The sequence below is a fragment of the Scardinius erythrophthalmus genome, assembly GCF_964197995.2.
Source record: "Scardinius erythrophthalmus genome assembly, chromosome: 3".
NCBI classification, from domain to species: Eukaryota; Metazoa; Chordata; class Actinopteri; order Cypriniformes; family Leuciscidae; genus Scardinius; species Scardinius erythrophthalmus.
Window position 1 is genome coordinate 32,354,604 of NC_138223.1, and position 17,186 is coordinate 32,371,789.

At 35.6% G+C, this 17,186-nt stretch overlaps 2 protein-coding genes across 5 annotated transcripts; one reads left to right on the forward strand and one right to left on the reverse strand.

Moving 5' to 3' along the window:
* The first annotated feature begins 1,758 nt into the window (after nucleotides 1-1,758).
* On the forward strand, nucleotides 1,759-9,950 carry irf2a (interferon regulatory factor 2a). Of its 4 annotated transcripts, none has more exons than XM_081361930.1 (10): nucleotides 1,759-1,905; nucleotides 4,070-4,163; nucleotides 4,944-5,043; nucleotides 5,271-5,447; nucleotides 5,605-5,639; nucleotides 5,726-5,837; nucleotides 6,158-6,325; nucleotides 6,457-6,500; nucleotides 8,435-8,497; nucleotides 8,816-9,720. In XM_081361930.1, the coding sequence occupies exons 1-10, from the start codon at nucleotides 1,847-1,849 to the stop codon at nucleotides 9,128-9,130; spliced, it is 1,167 nt and encodes a 388-aa protein (XP_081218056.1). In that variant the 5' UTR covers nucleotides 1,759-1,846; the 3' UTR covers nucleotides 9,131-9,720. The 4 variants fall into 4 exon arrangements, with proteins under 4 accessions (XP_081218056.1, XP_081218057.1, XP_081218059.1 ...); XM_081361932.1 differs by lacking the exon at nucleotides 1,759-1,905 and adding an exon at nucleotides 2,312-2,535 and having other exon boundaries at nucleotides 8,816-9,945; XM_081361931.1 differs by lacking the exon at nucleotides 8,435-8,497 and having other exon boundaries at nucleotides 8,816-9,945.
* On the reverse strand, nucleotides 9,888-16,717 carry tmem134 (transmembrane protein 134). The gene is made up of 8 exons (XM_081361934.1): nucleotides 16,522-16,717; nucleotides 15,469-15,725; nucleotides 15,304-15,371; nucleotides 14,186-14,272; nucleotides 13,988-14,064; nucleotides 13,704-13,748; nucleotides 13,443-13,496; nucleotides 9,888-10,809 (listed from the first exon to the last, which is right to left on the reverse strand). Exons 2-8 carry the CDS (start codon nucleotides 15,679-15,681, stop codon nucleotides 10,727-10,729), a joined length of 627 nt encoding a protein of 208 aa, XP_081218060.1. The 5' UTR covers nucleotides 15,682-15,725; nucleotides 16,522-16,717; the 3' UTR covers nucleotides 9,888-10,726.
* Between the last annotated feature and the right edge of the window lie 469 nt (nucleotides 16,718-17,186).

A 17,186-nucleotide genomic window follows, 5' to 3' on the forward strand; every position in this document is an offset into this window, starting at 1 on the left:
ATTGTTTTAGAAGTATTGTAAGACAGTTAAGTATAGGCAAGGCATACCTTCTTAAAATGAAACCGATGAACGCATATGGAGTCATAACATGAATAAAACTGCAAATAATAACGGGGTCGAAATCACCGTAAAGTGCATTTGAGACTTCATAATTTCCTAAATAAAAAAACGAGATTTTCCATATGACTTTAATTTGTTTTGTATTAAGGAGACCTTATAGGCTGTTAGAAATGCATGTTGCTCAAGCTCCAGCACTTTTTTTTTAAATTATTTTTAATGTATGAGCAAACCACAAGCTGTCACAAGCATAGTGATTATGAAATGTAGATTTTCAGAAAGATATTTAGTCCCTTTCACAATACATTTAGTTAATTGGAAAAGTCTTTAATGAAATAACAGCAAAATATTTGTTTCCCTCAAAAAAAAAATAATAATTGCAATTTCTTTTCTAAATAACATCTAACAACAAATATATCTGGTTGGTAAAACTTTCAAACAGTACTAACTGGCCTCATTTATTTATAAAGAAATTACACAAAAGGTTTTGCTAACTTGTTAAAATAATTAGCTTATTTAAATAAAAGATTAAGATGACAGGGTAGACAACATGACAGGTGGACAACAAAGGCTTTAATGGGTGAAGAGAAACAACAGGAATAACAAGAGACCCTAAAGCAATATACACTATGATACTCTAAATATGAAACTAAAACCACTCGATTCATTAAAAAACGTGGATTCATTTCAGTAATGAAACCCCGCTGTGTGTTGCTCTTACACCATTAGATGTTGTCAAGCTTAACATGTCCGCCCAGTCATATAGTGAAGTATTAATTCATATAAAAACTTTTCAGAAATTAAAAATATACATTTCAAACAATACACAGTCAGCTTCAGCAATTAATGTTGGAAGGCTTGGAGACTGACAGGGTGGACATTTTTTACTAAAGTTAGCATTTAATGAACACATGGTGTACCTTCAGTTAGCAAAGTGATTTATTGTTGATGCTGACTGTGTATGGTAAAAAAAAAAATAATAATAATATTTTTAATTTCTGAAAAGTTTTTATATTAATCAATATTTCACTATATGACAGGCTGGACATGTTAAGCTTAACAACATCTAATACAAACATAATGGGCTATTATGTTAAGTAATTTAAGACACCGTAAGTTTAATAGTTTACCTTCTTAAAATGAAATCGATGAACACATATATGGAGTCATTACATGAATAACACTGAAAATAATAACAAATAGCCAATGAAATCTCAAATATTAACAACAAAACTGAACAGGTGGCTCCTTTTTGCACTCATTCACTACACAATTTTTTTAATTACAATTGAGTGAAGAAGAGTTGAGTAGTTGAAAAAGTTCTGACCCTATCCTTGCCATAGTTCGCCCAAAACAGAATTTTGTCATCATTTACTCACCCTCATATCGTCCCAAACCTGTATGATTTTCTGTGGAACACAAAAGAAGATATTCTGAAGAATGAAAGGTAATAGTTTTGGTTCCCTTTGGTTTCCATTGCATGGACAAAAATGCAATGGAAGTCAATGGGAAGAGTTTATATGGAAAGATGCTCTCCATGCTCTCCATAGGACCAGTTGTCAATATAAAGTCATACAAAGAAATTATACCCATCCCATCCCTGCTCCGACCACACCCTCCTTAACATTGCGCAATTCGCAAATTAAATCAGTCTGTCCAAAACAAGCTGGGAGCCTGGGACACAGACAGACAGCATAAACACCGCTGAGAAGAAGTTTCACAATACAACTACAGCGAAACCCACCCTCACTCACCCAATGGCTATAAATAAGTGTGCTCTTCTAGGATTATGGGGTTAGGACAAGTCCGAAAGAAAATAAGAGTTGACACAAAACTGCTCAAAATCAAGTAAGTTATATAATTTACATTGTATTTTGTGGAACTGGACCATGAATACTCAGTCAAATCTTATATTTTGGGAACATTCCAATGCGTTCAACAAATTAAAATGACAAATGCCACTCTTGTTGTTCATACGGTCTGCTTTTAAAGTAGCATTCGGTTATTTCAACATGCATGCCTAACCAAGTTCCACAGTCACAAAATGTTTCGATCATAATTTGTATTTGTTTTACCAATTTTTTAACGCGACTGCACACACGTCCCAGCCAGTTGGACCAGTGCGATTTTACTGGCAGTAACGTCAAGCTCCAGCAGGCGGCGTTGCATAATTTAGGAAGCGGAAGTGAAAGTGAAAGAAACCGTACTTTCAAAAGCTACGCAGACCAATGAAACGCTTCGTTGTTTCACTTCCGCGGTCTGCTGCTCGATGACGTGTTGCGTCATTCTATCAAACACGAAAGGCTTCTGGATGAATTCACATGTCGATTCAAAAAACACCAACGCTACGTCGCTCTTCTTAAGATGAAGAAAGAAAACCTAAAACAAAACATGGTTTCTGCGCAGTTCTAGGACAGGGTTTTATAACACATCTTATCGAGGAATCTTGGAGTAGGCTATCGATTGCCTCTCGTCCAGGTAACGTTAAATACATGGCTTCAACGCAGAACTATTAGCATTCATTTATTAGTCTGTTTATAAATAACGTTAGATTGATTATACAAGATTCTCTGTCTGTGCTGGGCTGAAAGTAAACGTCGACATATGTCACATTATGAAAGCAAATTTACGGTTTTAATTGACTCTGACAGATATGATATCGTTTATTCTTCTGTCTTTTATGAAAGGCATTTTACATATTTAAATGAATACAGACTTCTAGTGAATGTGTGTTAAAGGTACGCCATAAAGGTGGAGCACGTTGTGTATTACTGCAGAATTAATTATCGTTGTAAGAGCATAGGCTAGATTTGATTTATTTGATCATTGGGAGGGTGTGTGTACTGAGATTTATTTGATTTATTTGTGTAAAGTTGATTGATTACTATAATTAATTAATTAATATTTAACATAATTCCTTATTTGCATAGAATAAACAGATAGGAAGTATTTTGAATTATTTACGCATCTAGAACCTTTTCAGTTTGAGGGAATATTGAATTTCAATGTGCTATGGGAAGGATGTCTTCACTTTATTTATTTTTTTTCTATTTAAAATGCAAATTTACTACTCTTAACAAAAATTGTTTTCATTTCATCAGGCTCCTAATGTTTTTTTTTTCCACACAAAATGTTTTTTTTTGGCAGGGTGTCCAGTATATTTAAAGGGTTAGTTCACCCCAAAATGAAAATTAGCCCATGATTTACTCACCCTCGAGCCATCCTAGGTGTATATGACTTTCTTCTTTCAGCCAAACACAATCAGAGTTATATAAAAATTATCCTGGCTCTTTCAAGCTTTTTAATGGGAGTGAATGGTGCCATTTTTTTTAAGCCCAAAAAAGTGCATCCATCCATCATAAAAGTAACCCATACGGCTCCACGGGGTTAATAAATGCCTTCTGAAGAGAAACAATGCATTTTTGTTTGAACAAAAATCCATAATTATAACTTTGTAAACTGTAACCACTACCTTCCGGTAACATCCGTCCGCTCTTCGAGTTCCGGTGTTGTGTCGAATTTCGACCCCCTGCCAAATTATTACCCCCCTCGTTGAAGTCAGTACCTGATTTCCTAACTCCACCCCCACAACTAATCCTAAACCTACCAATACTAGGGGGGTAATATAATTTGGCCGGGGTCGAAATTCGGCACAACACCGGAACTACACTCGGAAATTCCAATCGGAAGCCAGTGAATATAGTTTATAAAGTTTTAGATTTGGATTTCTTACTAAAACCTGTCACTTCAGAAGGCCTTTATTAACCCCCTGGAGTCGAATGGATTACTGATGGATGGATGCGCTTTTTTGGGCTTCAAAATCTCAGGCACCATTCACTCTCATCATAAAGCTTGGAAGAGCAAGGATATTTTTTAACATAACTCCGATTGCGTTTGGCTGAAAGAAGTCACCTAGGATGGATTGAGGGCGAGTAAATGATGGGATACTTTTCATTTTTGGGTGAACTAACTCTTTACAACTACATTCTTTTTCTGTTTCTTTTCTATTCAGAGTCAAGATGCCAGTGGACAGAATGAGAATGCGCCCCTGGTTGGAGCAACAGATTACCAGCGGGGAAATTCAGGGTCTTCAATGGGTCGATGAGGTGAGGGTGGAAATTCAATAAAATTCTATTGTATTCAGTTTAAGAAGAGACTTAAGTAAGTTTGAACATGTAATGCCTAACTCATGTGGCACTTTGTTTCTTTGCCAATACATTGTCAAATTCCAAATGCAGACTGTCCGTCAAAATCCGATTTTTGTGCATATCCGATTCGAATTGAATCTGATCATATTTAGCAAGTGTGAACAGCAAAAAAAAATCACATGAAATCTGATTTCTTACTAATCCGTTTCAAGCTACATTCATATGTGGTTTGAAATACTATTCAAATCTCATTTCTGGAAATCCATTTCAGTCTGACCTCTCTGATCGGATTTCGCATAGCTTTTCTCTCTATGTGTCACTTTCTCACCACGTAAAACGTAAAAACTTCAGACATCGTTGCAGGAACAAGGTTGCATTGTGGTCAATGTTTAGGTCACGCAGAAAATGTCACTTCATTCACTGTGTGGCAGAGAGACGTCTCCTGTACAGAATAAAGCCGCTCATGTGAGCCTCAGTTCTTGACATTGCTTTATTAGTAGTCCAGCGCTGCAGCTACACATTGTCAAAGACAACATTGCAAACCCTTTCTTGTTGTTTTTGGCATAGTCCTATCAATGCCACGGAAAACGAAAGATAGCCATGGGACACACAAATCAGATCTGAACAGTTGCGATACACAGTCAGTCATTTAGATCAGATTCCAATTGGATGCACAAAATAATTGGATTTGGACTGACATAGTCTAATAGTACACTATCAAAATGTTTCCATTAACAGGAGAAAAGGATATTTCAGATACCATGGATGCATGCAGCCAGACATGGATGGGATTTGGAAAAGGATGCACCTTTATTTAAGAACTGGGCCATTCACACAGGTAACTGTTGACAGATCTGTTGTCCATTGTCTCTTTTATGAAGAATAAGGCTGACTACTTTAAAGGTGAAATTTGTCATTTCCACTATGCATTTGAGTTGATTCTGCATCTGCATACAGCTTTTAATGCATTCCTGCTGGGGTGATCCTTGTGCTGGATCTACTGATTTGTGACTCCATTTTGTTATATGTTATGATTCAGTTATTACCCAATTATGTCTCATACAGGAAAGTATCGTCCGGGTATTGACAAACCAGATCCTAAGACATGGAAGGCAAATTTCCGCTGTGCTATGAATTCTCTACCAGATATTGAGGAAGTGAAGGATAAAAGCATGAAGAGAGGAAGCAATGCCTTCAGAATGTACAGGATGCTTTCCTCAACCGAAAAAGCAGTTAAGAAAGGTAAGTTTGGTCATTAACTTAAATGATTTGGGGAAATTTCACCATGTATTTTATGCTCATACACTTATCATGGTGTAGAATTACATAATTTTATTTTGGTAAACATTCTTCTGATGATGTTTAAGATCCTCTAAATGCATATTGTCATCTTTTTCAGGGAAGAAAAAGATGGACCAGGAGCAAAGAGCAAAAGTAGGAACTAATAGTACACTTAAACAATAGTGCACACTTCTGACTAAGTATTGCAAATGATCTCACACCTATCCTCAATTCTTTAGGTTTTTCAGAAACGGAAAGCTGGCACTCCCAGAAAAATTAAACTTCTAAAAGGACTGAGCGAAGCAGAGTTTAAGATAGAAACTTCACCGGACAGCACTGTGCTATTTGCTGGTAAATAAGTCAAGTCACCTTCATTTATATATCGCTTTTAACAATATGAATTGTTTCAAAGCAGATTTACAGTGATAATAGGAAATTACAGTAACAGAGATTGTTTTGGCTTTACAGCAGCACTAGGATAAAGTTATTGTCCAACAAAAGTGGACATGGATAAATAACCACTTTTTATTCCCTCATTTTGAAAATTAAGCCATTCTGGCACTAAGGCTCAGAACTGAATCAATTTTTAAATGTGATTTCTGTCCACCAGTAGAGTACTCTTTGCCTTCAACAGTAGATCCATTGTTTTATACTTGCTTATTCATCAACAGAGAATGAGAGCTCCCCTGAGCCCATGTCATCCAAGAGGGATATGGCTGTAGCTGAACTACATGATGTGTGTGCAGTTGTTGAGGTGGCAACAGAGAATGAAGAATCTGCGGTTTGCCCCGCTGAAGTGTCTCTGCCTCTCCAGGACTCCCATGTTTCATCCTACAGTGGTAAGGTTCTTTCTTGCCTTTATCTTTACTGTCTACTGTGTTGTATTCACCACAGGAGTCATAAATTACTTGTTATTGTTGGCCACAAACACAACTGCACATCATCATGGATTTTATTCTACACTATACAGAGAGTGACACAGAGAGCACATACAGCGACGAAGACTTGGTACTGGTATGTATATTTTTAAATACATTATTTTATATTTTTTAATACAATTTAGACACCTGGATCTTTAGAAATTGTGTTTTTTTGTGACAGCCAGTTAGGCAAATACACTACCATTCAAAAGTTTGGGGTCATTATTTTTTATTCAGCAAGGATGCATTAACTTGATCAAAAGTGACAGTTAAGACATTTAATGTTACAAAACAATTCTATTAAAAATATTTTTTTTATTTTTTATTTCTATTCATAAAAGAACCCTGAAAAAATGTAGCATGGTTTCTACAAAAATATTAAGCAGCACAAGAGATTTCATTGATAAGAAATGTTTTAAATCAGCATATTTTAATGATATCTGAAGGATCAAGTGACACTGAAGACTGGCGCAATTGCTGCTGAAATTCCATGTGTCCCATTTAAATTTTTCTGGATTCTATTTTAAAGGGATAGTTCACCCAAAAATTAAAATTTCATTAAGTAACTCCCCCTTATGTCGTTCCAAACTCTTAAGACTTTCGTTCATCTTCGAAACACAAATGAAGATTTTTTTTGATGAAATCTGAGAGCTTTCTGTCCCTCCATTGACAACTATACAACCGACACTTTGATGCTTCAAAAAGTTCATAAAGAGATTGTAAAACTAATCCATATGAATTGAGCGGTTCAGTCCAATTTTTATGAAGAGACTCAATCACTTTATATGATGAACAGATTGAATTTAGGCTTTTATTCACATATAAACATTGTTTAGAGAACTTAAACAGAAGCTCAACCGAACCTGCTTGACGTGCAAAAACAAACCTCATTGGTTCTTGCTGAAGCTCAAACGTGCTGCGTAATGCGAGAATGAACCTCATTGGTTCACGTCAAGCCAACGTGTTTCAACATCTTCCGTTGACCATATCTAATGTGTAAGTTGATCAATGTTTATATGTGAATAAAAGCCTAAATTCAATCTGTTCATCATATAAAGCTATCGTGTCTCTTCAGAAAATTTTGGACTAAACCGCTCAATTCATATGGATCACGATCTCTTTATGAACTTTTTGAAGTGTCAGTTGTGTAGCTGTCAATGGAAGGACAGAAAGCTCTCAATTTAAAGCTACATTGTGTATTTTTTTTTAAGTTGATTCTTAGCAAAAAACACTTTGTTCTATCAAAAGTATATGTGCTCATTAATGTGTAATTACTTCTACCAACTAATCAAGTATTCTCGTAAGCGTAGAATCTGCCATTTATAATACATACGAGCGAGTCGCTCGAATGGCGGCAGCCATGTTGCGCCTCCATCTTGAAAATACATTAGACAAAGAGGGACATATCTGGAAATTCAAGCTTCGCCTTTCGCGTTTTTACACTCAGTGGCACCGTGACGAATGTGAGGGGGAGATTACTCACGACTGCCGGCAGATTTGAAATAATACGGCCACCGTAGGAGTTAAAACGCCCTCGGAATGGGAAGGGCTAAAAGTAATATTTAGTTGGTAGTCATAAACAATTTTACCGCTAGATGGGAGAAAATCCTACACAGTGTAGCTTAAAAAAAAAAAAAGATCAGATGCTCAAAACTTTAACAATTTAATTAATCTTTTATATTGTAATCAAATGAAATTAACAATTTCTTAAATTTTGTTGACATAGTGCTGCACCACAGAGATTTAGATTCTGTTTAAATTAAAAAATAGCTGAAAATGTATATTGTGTGTGATATTCCTTAAAAACAATGCAGACAACAAGCAGGCTTCATTTTAAATAGCAGTCTTTTTGCAAGGTAATATTCACAAATACTAAGTCCATAACACGATTTAAGTATACAGCCCTACTTTCGATTTATTCATCAAAATCTTGTCAAATTATGTGACATTCCACGTTATACAGTAAATTCCAATTTTATGACTGGATTCCGTGATTCTGTCTGCTTTTCTGCACTGCTGAAATCATAGGGCCCTAAGTTTAACACACTGGCAGGGAATGAAATGGTCTTTAGATGGTTCAACTTCAAACCGGTGAGAAAGTTCATTCCATATCTGTTTCTTACTTTGAAACCAAAGCAGCTTATCAAATGAACAATGACTCTTAGTTATTGTTATTATTTTCATTTTTAATAATATTTCACAGTATTACGGTTTTACTGTATTTTTTTAAATTAAAAATAAATGTAGCTTTGGTGAGCATGAGACAAAAAAAATTTCAAAATCATACCCCAAGCTTTTCAGCTGAAGTGTACATAGACATACAACTATAGAAACATTCATGTTGTCATTAAGCAACATCAAGTTGTTGTTGTTGTTTTCTTTGCTAAGAGTGTTAACTTTCCCTTGCAGCTTCCTCAGGACCTGTCCATAAAAGCTAGAACATCATGTAATTCTGTGTTAAGGATCCCACCATCAGCTAATTCCTCACCAAACACATTTTTCACATCAGCGAAAAATTTCAGAGTGACCAGCTGCAGAGAGGACTCGCCCCTAATTGCTTATAACACTCCTCCATGGTTTCCCTGCCCGTTTAATTTCCAAAATGTCATAGACGTGCGACCCTCAAGCCCTGCCCAAAAAACAGATCTCACCAGCAGCCCAACTTCTCAAGCCAGTGCTAATGCTATGGACCTCTCTGTTGCAAAAAACAAAACACTACAATGAAGACAGTTGAAATGCACAACCTGCTGCTTGTTCAGATGATAAACTTACAACCCATAATCCAATATTAATCAACTGGTCTCAGGTCTTAGACTTGTGTTGATGTTCAGCTTTTAAAACCAAACCGTTTTAAGGTATCTGAATCCGTTATGCTAGATCATTATATTTCTGAAATATTTTGCAACACACTACCTCATTCTCATAACTGTATTAAATATGTAACTTGTAGAACTACCTCATAGATGCAAGTCTTGATCACAGAAGTCGGCAGTGTAAGCTAGTAATAATACAGCATTGGGAGAAGAACTAAGTGTAGAACACGGAGTATTAATTTCACTTTTGAGTAACATTTCATACTTGTGACAGCAGATGTAACAAAACAATCAAAAATGAAATAGAACAATAGAAGTGGAGATTTGCATTAATGTTTTTCTACAGGATACAGCACAATATTGAGATCAGAGTTTTTGAAAGAAACGTTTGAATTATTATTTTTTATGAATGTGGCATGTTTGTCAATTATATAACAATTATTGAACTGCCTAGAGACCTTTTTTTCGTTCTCACATGTCAGTGAGACTACAAATACTTGAAAAGACGCTCAACTAATTAAGAGTTGTATACTAACTTGACAAACCGTTTTCCTTTGTGTTTTGACAGAATCTTGTTTCAATGTAATTGAGATTTGCTAAAGTTTCTTGTATAAGGTATTTTTATACAACAGTCAATAATGTGCATAAGAAATACAGCACTGGGATTTAAAAGCAAATATAAAAACAGGTTTTATTGTAGTGTCAAAATCATTAAAAACATTACACAATACAAAATCTTTTCAACACTCATTTGGTGTATGATATACACTAAAACAGTGGTTCAAAGTGTTAGTAGTGGTACTAGTTAAAAAGATGAATGTGCAGTAGAAAAGCAATCACTGTGGTTGCTGTATCTTACTTGATTTTACAATAGACGGGAGATAAATGAAAATGCTTTACAACTCAGACTGAATGTGTGTGTGTGTGTAGTATGCAGTGGCCTAAATGATAAATTGCATTCTTGGTTTTCTCAGATTGAGATTTTCATTCTTCATGTCATTCATTTTGTCTATGATTTCATTTTTTACTGTACAAGGCTAGTGGTGTACAATTTCATGTTTCATGTTCAGTGCTCTATTTATAACAAAACTTTGTACATCTATAACAAGCTTATTATAATGAATTCCAAGTATGTTTCACTGAACTAAGGACAACACTGCAGCACAGCTCGTATAGAACGTCTCAATTGAATGCAACTTCTTAAATTCTATAAACACGGGTGTTTTAATACAGTCTGTGCCGCCTTATGAAGTAAGATTGTGTATTGTTGCGCTTGACACACTAAATCACAGTTTTTTTTTCTGTAGAGGTTATACTTAAGACCTGTGTGCAGACTGACTTTAAGGCTTTTACAAAAATGAAGAAATTGTTTAGAAAACCACTAGTAACTGAGGTTGTAAAAATAGGTCATCCCCTTACTTCATTTTTTGTGGTGGGGGTGGGGGTGGGGGAATTGAAATGGTGGGCAATCCAGACGACCAGTCTGGATGATGTGAAGAGAAACGATTTACTTCTCAAAGTATGGCAAATAAAAGAACTTGAATCCTCTTCGTCCCCGAACCGCACAGCTTATATAGATCACATGATACACTGAAACAAAAAAGGGAAAATCAAGACATTGTAAAAGGGCATAATAGGTCCTCTTTAATATCAGGTTCTTCCTATGTAGGCAAGGCAAGGCAAATTTATTTGTATAGCGCATTTCATACACAGCAGCAATACAATGCGCTTCACACAAAAATATAAAAATAAAAATAACTATATAAAACTACATACAATTTTACAATATATGACACCAACAAAATAAATAAATATATTTATTTATACACACATTAACTGTAAAAAGCATCTGAAAAAAGTTTGGTCTTTAATCTAGTTTTAAAAATTGTGATAGTTGGAGCGTTTTTAATGTTTTCTGGAAGCTGGTTCCAGAGATGAACGCCAAAATAGTTAAAAGCAGATTCCCCTTGTTTTGTTTTGACAATAAGTTTTAGTAGAAGCTGTTTATGTTGTGATCTAAGGCAGTGGTTCCCAACCTTTTTTTGTATGAGACCCCCTTTTTCCCAAGAAAATATTTTAGGGCCCCCCCTTCAAATTGAATGATATTATCGCTCTTGTAAGCTTGCAGCAAGGATGACAAAATATGTTGTTTTCAAACAAACGGTATGTTTTCTATAACCAGATATGTTTATGCACAAATAATAGCCTATAATATTGAAAATACAATAACAAAAACATCAGTAGGCCCTTTGTAATTTAAAAACGTAAGCCTAGGAGTAGCCAATAAATTGGCCCTATTTGAAATGCAATAACAAAAATATTCACACTGGTGTGTAGGTAAAAAAACAAGAATATAGGCTATTACTAAATGACTGCTGTCTGGGACCTCAATACTTGCATGTTATTTGTGAGGCTTTATCAATGTGAGGCTTTATTTTGAAGCTTTTGGCGCTATAGCGAGCGATAATAAACTTGCGTTTATTTACAGAATACTGCGCCTTTCGGAAGAACATTGTAGCCGGAACTACTTCTCTCTGTGTACGTCTATGACGAGTCACGCAGGTACTGGGCTACTCCGCAGCGGCAGCGATCCGAACCAGTGTGAAATAGTCCCAATGTAAACACTTATTATAGGTATACCATAGTGGTTCAGGATAAGACAAAAACACGGATTGTAAAATGGATTCATGATTCATTATATAATGAACTCGCTCATTATATACATTTTGAAATTTTGAACAGAAGAAAGTTAAGGACTTTTATTTAATGCTCATTGCTCAAAACTTTTCAAAATACTACGCGACCCCCCACAGAGCTCGCTGAGGCCCCCTTGTGGGTCGCGACCCCGCTGTTGGGAACCAATGATCTAAGGGGTCTTGATTGAGTATACGGTTGAAACATATCACAAAGATATTTTGGTCCCAACCCCTTTATTGACTTAAAAACTAATAAGAGTGCCTTAAAATTAATCCTATATCTAATTGGTAGCCAGTGCAAGGACTTTAAGATTGGAGTAATATGATCTATTCTTTTGGTTTTAGTAAGGATTCTGGCTGCACTATTCTGTATCATTTGAAGCGGTTTTAAATTCTTTTTAGGGAGTCCTGTTAAAAGCACATTACAATAATCAATCCTACTCGAAATAAAAGCATGTATAACCTTTTCAAGATCCTCCTTAGACATAAACCTTTTTAGCTTATTAATATTTTTAAGATGAAAGTACGCTGATTTTGTGATTGTTTTTATGTGATTATTGAAATTTAGATTATTATCTATTTGGACACCAAGGCTTCTTACCACTTCCTTTGCTACTAAACCCTTTATTTCTAGCAGGGCAGAGATTTTACATCTTTCCTCATTTTTTCCAAAAACTATAACCTCAGCATAACTATGGTAAGAGATTGAATGTTTCTTCGTGATTTTACCAAGTGGCAGCATATAAAGATTGAACAACAGTGGACCCAAAATTGAGCCCTGGGGAACCCCACAGGTCAAAGTTGTTAGTGTTGAGGAACAATTTCCAATTTTAACAATAAAACTCCTGTCACAAAGATACGATTTTAGCCAGCTGATCACAACACCGGTGAAGCCAACCCAATGTTCTAGTCGATGAAGCAATATGTAATGGTCAACAGTATCGAAAGCCGCACTGAGATCCAATAATACTAAGATGGATGCCTTGCCTGCGTCTGTATTTAATCGGATGTCACTTGTGACTTTAGCAAGAGCTGTTTCTGTACTATGGTGAGCCCGGAAACCTGACTGAAAATCGTCTAGGTAGTTGTTAAGTTTTAAAAAAGATGTAAGTTGATTAAAAACAATTTTTTCAATAATTTTGCCTATAAACGGTAGGTTTGAAATGGGCCTATAGTTGCTTAATATAGATGTATCCAAGTTATTCTTTTTGAGAAGTGGTTTTATAATCGCAGTCTTTAGGGATTTAGGAAATGAACCCATTTGTAAGGATGAATTTATAATGTTAAGCAATTCTGGTACTAGAATATGAAAAACAGATTTTAAAAAGGTGGTGGGTAGGGTATCTAGTGTACAAGTGGAAGAGGTGAGGCTTCATGTATACACATTACTTGACTGCATTACAAAGATAACTTCACAATTCATAAAACTAATATATTATCTAAGGTCCAAAATCCATTACTGATATTCACAAAGGCAAAGCTGACTATAATATAAAAGCTTGTATTGAGAATACATTTAGATCTTACCACCAGGAATGAAGAGAAGAAATCCAGGAACAAAGAAAATTGCACTTGAAACACCTGAAAAGACATTAATACATGGGTTACATTTTTACTGACCAAAATTGCAACTGAAGAGTTAAATGTCTTTGTTTTTAAGGCATGAAGAACACTGATTTATTAACTGATATGCTCCACTTATAAGTAGCTGAACAGGTTTGTGTGCTAAAGCAACCCTGCTCATGTCTCATCTGTGTTTACAACCAATACCAACGTGACAGGTCTTACCTGCGTGAGGGTTTAACTGTATGACAATGCCTGTAAAGATCAAAGCTGATAGGTAGGAGGCAGAGGGAGCGGGACGATAGGGAGAGAGAAAAGATAATGCGTTTACTAATCAGCTGACAATCACATCTGAATTCACCATCTGTGCTTAAGATCAGAGTTGACAGCAAGATAAACATTAACAGCACTTTACAAGTCAAACAGAAACGGTGGTTCCCAAACACCTTTCCCTTGAGATCTGTAGTACTTATGATCAAAGAACATCACAAAAGGTATGAAAGTCTCACCAACTCCAGTGATTAAGAGGAGGAACGAGGCAAGAACGACTCGTCTGTTCTTCTTCACTAGCGGGTGAGACGTCCACCTGGGAACAATCCACACAGACCAAATGTTGAGGAAAGGAAAAGAATATCACAGACCAGTATTTTTTAGTTAATGTCAGCTTATATAAATAGAAGTTTTTTAGTAATGTGTGTGTGTGTTACCCGCAGCAGTGAGCAGACAGCTGTGTGACTGAGCTGAGTGTGCTGAATGACCACTGAGAGCTGCAGTAGGACAGAGTAGCAGGATCACTGGAACACAGACAGACACTTGGCTTTTCAAGTACTTGTACATCAAAAACATCGAAGCAACATATTTTATTTTGTTTAGGATGGTCATTTGATGGCTTGTTTGTTTGCCAGTTGGTCACTTCTTGTTCTCTGAAGAAAATTTGTGGGAAATTAAGCATTTACTTTTAAATTTAGCATTACCCCAGGGCTGAAAACAAGAAATTAACATCACAATGAATGTATAGTTGTCTTCTAAAATCTGCCATTTCTAACGCAAACTATGGTGAGTGGCAATTTGAATGCATCACTGCAGATATGTAAACTTATATTTACCAATTATTAACTGGGATAAACCTGCCTTTTAAATTTCTAAAATTGAGTAAAATAGTTGATCACATGTTTTCAGTGGTAATAGTAATATGCAAGTTTATTGTCATATGCAATGCAATACAAATATAATAAAATTCAACTTAGAAAGAAAAAAAAGATGAAACAATTTTGTATATACATAAAGAATAAAAAAAAAAGATTCATCAAAGTTTTGTCCTGATAAAAACTGTTGTTGTGTCATGACTTTTAGGAAGAAATGAGGCAGACCAAAAATAAGGAATCTGTAATATACTAAGATTAATAAAAAATTTTTGGACTATTAGTATTGCTCCCTTAATTGATACAGTACATTGTGTCATTGTTTGTGAGAAGACGTATACACCCTGCTTCAACAACAGCTTGTTCAGTCTGTCCGAAATCTTTTAATATTTTAACATTATATAATAATATTACTCACTGGTAAATATAATCACTGACAACTGGTGTTAATTGCATCAGGAGGTTTTAATCACAGGTGAAGGTTTTAATTAAAGACTTGTTAGTGGTGCAAAATAGCTTGAACTAAAATAAAACCTAAATCAACCAATTAAACTCAGCCTTATTGGTGCAACACATCCTTCATTTTATACAATTCTGCTCAAATAATTACATTCAATAAATATTCTTGCTTAATGAGAATGTTGCAATTAAAAATGTCAACACTGTGATGTGAACTGCCAAACCTGATTTTGAAGAAGTTGTTGAAAGAAGAGTTCACAGTGCCACCTAAAGCATCTTCATTTTCCAGATTCTGTGGGAGAACAGAAAAAACAAAACAAAAAAAAGTCAGTCAGATTTGCCCGTAAAAGACTCTCAAAGAGAAAGCGACAGACATGTAAACACCTGACCTGATATTTCAGATTACTGTGTTCAGGAGTGCCAGCGGATCCAGAAGGATGAGATTGTGTTTTGGCAAAAGAAAGAGGTCCAAATGTCATCTCTCCGCCACCGTCCTTCTCTCTCCCCTTCCATTCCCCCACATCTTCTCCAGGAACCACACCTTCCTCTTCCTCCTCTCCCTCCAGGACGAATGCGTCATCTATTGTGAACGGTGTCCCCATTGCTACAGGCCCTCAGACATTGACTGGATGTTAACCGGCAAGCACTGTGATTGAAGATGATAAACACCATAGTTGAGCTACTGATCATCTACACTCTGCCCTTTACATTTCTCATACTTCAGTATAGTGCACTGACTGCCCTATAATATTCCTTTACAATGCACAATAATGAATCCTAATTTCTACACCGAACTATTACAAAAGAAGAGCAAAGGACATTACCTTCTTTAGATCAAAGTTGCTCACTGTGGCTAATGTACAGACCATTTAACTTATTTTTATGGGAAGCACAGCAAGGAAGTGTGTTTCCTCTATTACGAGAAAGTATAAAACGACCTATTCGGATCTGTTATGATTGAAGATGACGCTTTGTATGTTATTGTGTATTTCTCTTTTTTTCATCCTGGTTTTATTTCAGCGCAAGACATTCACTTATTTGATTGAATCTGATCAGTCGCATTTACAGATGTTAGCCAAATCTCCATATGATAAGGCATATATAGGATTGTTAGATACCCCAGTGTGACATAGCTAATATTTGCCCTAAGGAAGCATGTGACTGACACGGTCTTCCGCGTTTTCTTAACAACAGAATATTTGTATCCACCCAAACCAAACTACATTACAGAGAAGCTCGTTACATGTATCACGCTTATAATTACGTGTCACAATAATAAATGAAAGTTTAAAATCATTTCGTTGAAAATATCAGTTGCAGAATTTCCAATGCTGATCTAAGTTACTGAGAAGGTTTGCTTGAATATTTACACAGCCGAACATCCCGTTATTAACTCCACAATAGCGCTAAATCACAAAGGAAGAATCCTCTAAGTTACTCACTGTTGATCCTCCTCAGTTACACATAGATCCTTCTGCCATCGTCCTTAGATCACTTTCAAGGAATGCAAGGTTACTAAATCTGTTCAAATGTATTGTTTACTGGCCGACGGAAAACTTTAACCTAAACTTTGCTAGTAACAGCTGCTGCTTTTTTGTGGGTCGACTCTAAACAGACAAAAGTAGCGGTGGTCTCTTCAGCTACACCTAGAGGCCTGGAGGATTCAACAATTACGGTGGTAATTTACTGTATATTGTTATTATAATTATTAATCATAATTATCTTTAGCAATCATTCTAAATAATAGGCTAAAATTTAACATTGAAATATATGTGATATATGTTTAATAACGAAATATTTTAAGAAATAATTATGGTGATGCTTGAAATTTGAATTTGAAGAAAGATAAACTGAATCTTGATGGGCGCGTGTTGAAAAGCATGTTATATATTACAATCCCAATGTATTTCTGTTTCTGTGTATCTTGAACTGATTAGTGAACTTATCAAATCCTTCATATCATAGGCCTAAATCATTCATAAATACATTCTGATGCTCGTCCCTTGAATTAAAACAGAATTGTGTACACAGAAAATTGCTCTGCTATTGTTTAAGGCTCAAGTATAAGGTCCAGTGTCATTTTCTTCCGTTGCATAATTATCCAGTC

Bases quoted from the DNA above. Each gene is read 5' to 3' on its own strand.
- irf2a (XM_081361930.1), top strand. From the start codon at position 1,847: ATGGGGTTAGGACAAGTCCGAAAGAAAATAAGAGTTGACACAAAACTG. The intron at 5,640-5,725 runs GTAGGAACTAAT...TCAATTCTTTAG, and splicing joins ACCAGGAGCAAAGAGCAAAA to GTTTTTCAGAAACGGAAAGC. The intron at 6,326-6,456 runs GTAAGGTTCTTT...TACACTATACAG, and splicing joins CCATGTTTCATCCTACAGTG to AGAGTGACACAGAGAGCACA.
- tmem134 (XM_081361934.1), bottom strand. From the start codon at position 15,681: ATGGGGACACCGTTCACAATAGATGACGCATTCGTCCTGGAGGGAGAG. The intron at 14,065-14,185 runs GTAACACACACA...GATTGTTCCCAG, and splicing joins CTGTCTGCTCACTGCTGCGG to GTGGACGTCTCACCCGCTAG. The intron at 13,497-13,703 runs GTAAGACCTGTC...ATGTCTTTTCAG, and splicing joins ACAGTTAAACCCTCACGCAG to GTGTTTCAAGTGCAATTTTC.